We start from the raw sequence: 6000 nt of genomic DNA, 5'->3' as shown, positions 1-6000 counted from the left end.
TTCTACTTTGAAAGAACAGAACGTTTAAACTCTATTTAAAATTTGAATAGTTACAGTCCACTGAAAATTTCTTTTTTTCTCTCAACAAATTAAAGTATGTGTTACATAGGCTTTTTTTTTTTCCTGTTCCATTTAAAGTTTTCTCCTCCCCAACTCCTACTCCGATTCTTGTTGCTCATGAATGTATAATCTAAAAATAGATATGTTCATCATTCCATAATATTTTGTATCTTTCTAGATTGGAGGCCAGTGTAATTGTAAGAGACATGTGTCTGGCAGACAATGCAATCAGTGCCAGGAAGGATTCTACAATCTACAACAGGCAAACCCTGATGGCTGCAGTCCCTGTAACTGTAATACCTCTGGGACAGTCAATGGAGATATTACCTGTCACCAAAATTCAGGCCAGTGCAAGTGCAAAGCAAATGTTATTGGTATGTGTAATGCAAGAGTTCGGAGCCATTTTTCTTGTTTTCTCTGGAAATAAAACACGCTCGGTTTCTAAATGAAAAGTACAGTAAACTTCTTTGCTGAGGGCAGATTATAAAAATGAATGAAATTAACTGTTGAAGAATTATTAATTTAATAATTTTATCAAACTACAGCTTGAAGCTTAGTTTAATCAACCCTTTAGAAGTTTCTTTATGCAATAGCTACATTAGCTTACATAGCTCCATCCTAATAAGTCACAGAAATAATGTAATTTGCTTACTGCATAGATGTTTCTTTTAGGAAATTAACACTTTTTCAAAATGTTTTATACTTAATGAGTTCTAAGCAAATCGCTTCCATGCTAGTTTTCTTAATAGACCAAAATAAATGGATTTTTTTCTCCAAATATTCTGTGCTACAGGGTCCTTTATGATAAATCTGTCCATTTTTTTCTATTATATTTCTTTGAACTGTTCCTATGAAATGCAAAATAAGTCAACATAATTCCACAGATCATGTACATAGCGAGGGTTAGTTATCAAGGGCCACATAATTTTAATTTTGTAATTCAATGCCAAGCTGATTATAATAAACTGCTACCTTCTGTGTTATTTATCATTTTTTTTACAAGACGTGCTTTTTTGTTTGTTACTCCCACAGGTATTTTTCAGAAATTAGATTTGATTATAGCAATTTATTACTTCCAGCATATTTGAGGGGAGCCACAGCCACATAAGGACAAAATTTATCAAGTGCCCAAAATACACAGTATATATAATACACTTTGAAATGTTGATGTATGGGAATATTATGCAAGGAGAATTTCCTGATAAAGTGAGCCTTGCATGGTAACTGTACATGTCTCAGGCTGTACATATATCTCAAGGAAAAAAAAAAAAAAGAGGGATCCTTTTCTACTTTGTTATTAACACAATTAGTAATCTATTTTTTTTGTTAGCTAGCCATGGTTGTAGGTTGTATTAATGTTCCAGTATATGTTAATTTATAACTCACTGACTTTTGAATGTTGATTTATTTGTAATGTGAATCTTTGTTGCTTCCTTCTACAAATTCCCAAAAGCAAATACAAAATAACAACAAATAATGAAAATAACTCTAAACAGATACAAGCCTGAACACTTTCTGTCCTCTTTCCTGTGGAATGCTAAGTACCTATGTTTTCCATTTGATGAAAAGGGTTGCTAAGACTAAAAATAACCTCTGTGCATCTTAAAGCCACTCTTTACATTTGATAAAAAGGACTTCAGAGCATTTATAATTATATATTGTTACCTACATTTTTGCGTCTGTGAAAATCTTTCTTAACTCAGTGGGAGTTTGGTGTACAAGGAATGTGCAGACTGGTTCTCACGTATTTGATTGCCTAAGTATTATTGTAAATATTTTCTCCCTGTGAGGAAAACAAGAATTTCTTTTTCCCACTGACACAGTAAGACAAAAACCCGTGCAAACCTATGCTTTCTGCAAATTTATCTGCAGCTATGGTGGGGGGCTGTAGTTGTGCGAGTGTTGTTTGCAGGATAAAGACCTAATACTTTCTAGATCAGATGCTCTTTTTTGTTTTCCAAACCAATTGTAAATAAGCTGCTGCATATTGGAACGTGTGCAGCAAACTTTAACAAAGAGCTTTCCTCTTTGGATTTCTAAATTGGTTTTTAGAGCAATCTCTCTGTTGACATTTTATCTATTTAAGCAAACACGATAACAGAAGAATGCCGCTACGGACTGCTGTGTTATGAAACATGAACTGTTAGAGTTAACACAACTGTTAAATCTTACTAATGATTCTATCGCCAGTAAAATACATTAGCACCAATAATTTTATTAAAGTAGGTCATTCATCTAGAATAAAAAGGTAGAAGAATGTGAATTAAATGCCAAGCGTGCTAACTCCCCTGTACTTGTTAACATTGAATGTGATGCCCTGTAGGCCTTCCTCAGTATCGTTAGGAATAGATTACCTGTCAGGAATATGTATGGCATATTCAAATAAGCACTGCACATATTTTTAAAACTGATATGATATGAATCCATGTAGACCAATTTTAATAGTTCAAAATGAGTCATAATTCTTGTTAACAATACAGTTATTTTTAAAATTTGCAGCAATAGTGGTCCTTTTTTATTTTCCTTATTGAAATTAAATGATATGCCTTAGGTGAGTCATTCATCACTGTTAAAGGAACTTGCCTTCTGTTGGAGTTTTTTGGGTTTTTATCCATATGTATAATGCATTTCCTACAGTTTTTTTGTTTTATATTTCTACATGTATGTTGCTAGATGTATTTTTAGGTGTTTTTAGAAAATGATTACAGTATTTTCCTAGAGCATTGTATTTATATTTTTCTGTATGCAACAATTAAGTTATGGCTTCATAGTGAAGGATTTTCCCATTGCAAGGGAAAATATATAACTGTGAATTTGCATATTTCATATAATAATCTAGTTTGCTTTCTTGTAATGTGCATTTTATAAGCTAAAATACAAATGCCATCCCTTGAGGCAGGGATAAAGCAAGCACTGACTTTGAAAACAAAGCTAATAAAACTACAGGATGAAAAAAACAACTTAGATTTTAATGTACTGCAGAAGTTAAGTAAATCATACATTTAGATAAAAACATTTCATTTTGCACTATGGAAAGCATTTTCTGCCGTCAGAAAGGGCTAACAATAAAAACCAACATAAATGTAATCAGTATAAAACTGAACTACAGCGTTAAGTGGACCGTTCATCGTAATTAGTCTAACTTGTGTTGTCCTAGAGTATATTTAATGTTTTTGATATAATGTCTGAGTTTGTTATCAGAACAGATTGAGAGCCCAGTGCAATTCCCTGTATATTGCATTTCTAAGATACTGGATGAAGAGTTCATGTAAGCGTTGATTGGGCAACAGGTTCTGTTCTGGGTGACAAAGAGACTAATTCTGGTTTGTTCTAAAAATGTTACAAAGAATTTATTGAAGAAGTATCTTAAGTTGTATTGAGAAGCCAGTAGAAGCACATCACTTCTGAAACAAATTGGAAAAGTAAACAGATTTTTGGGATGCCACTTTTATTCAATTGATTTGTGCAGCCCTGTCATTCCTGTTAATTATGCTGGTGAAGAGTATTATTCCTTTCCTTTCTCTCTCTTTTTTTTCCCCCAAGTGTAAGTATACTTATCCTTTTTAATAGTTGAAATTAATAGTTTTTCAGTTTCTTTATTTTTCATTTTTTTTCATTAATACCTTTGCTCTTTCCAGGTCTTAGGTGTGATACTTGCAATTTTCGATTTAAAGCTCTCAGATATTCTAATGAAGATGGATGTGAGCCTTGTTGGTGCAACAGCCATGGCTCAGTGAACCAATTCTGCAACCCTCTCTCCGGGCAGTGCAATTGTAAAGAACGAGTGAAAGGGCTTCACTGTGACACCTGCATGGACAACTTTTATGGGCTGGATGTAACTGGTTGTAAGGCTTGTGAATGTAACGTCGCAGGGTCATTTTCTGGAACCGTGTGCGATGCGAAGACAGGGCAGTGTGCGTGTAAACCAAATATCGGAGGGAGACAATGCAACGAATGCCTAGATGGCTACCACAAAATACAGGAAAATCATTCCTTTATTTGCCTGCCATGTGACTGTGATAAGGCAGGCACAGTAAATGGCTCTCTGCTTTGTGACAAATCAACAGGGCAGTGTCCTTGCAAAGCTGGTGTAACTGGCCGTCAGTGCAGCCAGTGCGTGCTTCATACGTACAACCTCAGCGTGAGTGACCGCCTCGGCTGCCAGCGTTGCGACTGCGACTCTCTGGGCACATTGGCAGGAACAGTTTGTGACCACGTTTCTGGACAGTGTGTCTGCTTGCCTCAGCGCCAGGGGAGAAGGTGTGATGAGTGTAAAGCAGGTAAGGACATTGTCTTCCAATCTATTCGATGAAGTAGTTTTTGTTTTGTTGGATATAATCTTAGTTCCTACAGGTTTTTAATATGTGTTTAGGCAGCTTCATGTCTCACATTTCTCTGAGTTATGTTATCAGATATTTTTCCAGTTCTTCCTATGTGAGCAAGAAAGAAGTATTAATGTCCTGATTGGCATTAAATATTGATTCTATTGTCAGAGGTTGTATAATTTGTGTTATTACTGTTCTTTCAACATGTCCAAAGTAAGGTTAGGCCTAGTTCCTTGGCATATTGAGAAAATATACAGATCATCACGGCCCGTTCACTGAATGAGAGGTAAACTAGCACAGCTAGATAGCAGAGCAGCTATCCTCGTAAGGGAACATGTGGGTTTGGAACGCAGAGTGGCAGCTCTTCAGGAAGGACACTTCATGCATAAAGCTGTGCATGATGAAAGGCACGGAGATGATTTCTTAAACTTTGGTGAGGCTGGCAACCATGCCATTTAAAAAGCATTTGCTGGCCTTGCTGTCTTGAGGATGTTCTGGCGTTCACAAGGACTGCTTGCAGTTTGGCCCTACAGATGGGTGATACCGCAGTTTCTATGTATCAGTTCCAGATTTTGCACCAAGTTACTATCAACAGAGTTTAAATGTGCATTATAAATGGGAAGCTCTGTAGTTATATTTTAATGTTTTTGGTTTAAAATGTAGGTGGGTAAAGTGAAACTATAGGTAATATTAAACAACCCGTAGGATTAATATTAAACAGATTTGGTTCAAGTTAAATACATATGCAATTTATTAAAGTAGTAGGTCACATTAAAAGGTACATTATTGCTCCATTGGTTTTAATATGCCATTCAATAATTTGAACAGAGGTTAAAAAAACTGCTTAACCTCCATTAAGTATTTTTAAAAATACTTTCATTTAAATTATTTTAGGTACATATACTAATAAATAAGGCAGTGTTCTGTTTTTCTTAGTTCCTTCTCCAGTGCTATTTGACCTGCTAACCCTTTACATCAGCCACTTAATCAGAGATCGGCAGAGGAGTGATGTCAAGTCTTCCTGAGTCAGTGACCGCCCTTGTCCTTGAAAAAGAAAGGCCAGGGTTTATGCAGAACTAAATGGTTTAAAAAGGTTTAATTGATAGTATGAACAGACTGGTTTGGAGAAAAGCTTACATGGCACTTGGATGAATACTTCCACAATAGTTCTTGTTAAAAAAATTTTTAAAATCTTGTTGTAAAAATTTTTAAAATTTTTAAGTAATAAGCACGTGTATGCTGAACGCTGAGCTCTCTTCTGCAGTTGCCAGTGTGTAAATCCTTATTATTGTAAAAGCATTGTATTGCTCTTAGTGCAGTGCAGCATACTGTGGTATTTTCACTGACATTTTAGTGTTGATGCCAGAGTAAACTCATTTAGACATTTAATATGCCTTTGTTAGTATGTTTCAGATAGGAGTTTTCCATAAACCAGGGCTGAGTATAAGCTGCTAGTAATACTGGTATTAATTTGCAGAAATATAGAAGAGTCTAATTGGTTTCTAAACATGTTTCTAAATACATCCAATGGCTTTGTCTTGGGACAAAGATGGATTCTGAGTATGTATGTAGCAAACACAGCCTAATTCAAAGCACACAATTAATTAGTTAAAAC

The 6000-nt window shown here is 35.2% G+C and overlaps 1 protein-coding gene across 1 annotated transcript in view; it reads left to right on the top strand.

Annotated features, from left to right (window-relative positions):
- Positions 1-238: 238 nt before the first annotated feature.
- LOC104276662 (usherin-like) overlaps positions 239-6000 on the top strand; it is a gene marked incomplete at its 5' end in the record, with an annotated part of 39453 nt that continues 33691 nt past the window's right edge. Inside the window, 2 exons of the mRNA XM_009873069.1 lie at positions 239-434; positions 3699-4340. Coding sequence (XP_009871371.1) covers positions 239-434; positions 3699-4340 — 838 coding nt within the window. The remainder of the gene's footprint in view (positions 435-3698; positions 4341-6000) is intronic.

This window comes from Apaloderma vittatum, unplaced genomic scaffold (genome assembly GCF_000703405.1).
Source record: "Apaloderma vittatum isolate BGI_N311 unplaced genomic scaffold, ASM70340v1 scaffold15357, whole genome shotgun sequence".
Lineage (NCBI taxonomy): Eukaryota > Metazoa > Chordata > Aves > Trogoniformes > Trogonidae > Apaloderma > Apaloderma vittatum.
The sequence above is the reverse complement of the archived record's forward strand: the minus strand, read 5'-3'. Positions and strand labels throughout refer to the sequence as shown.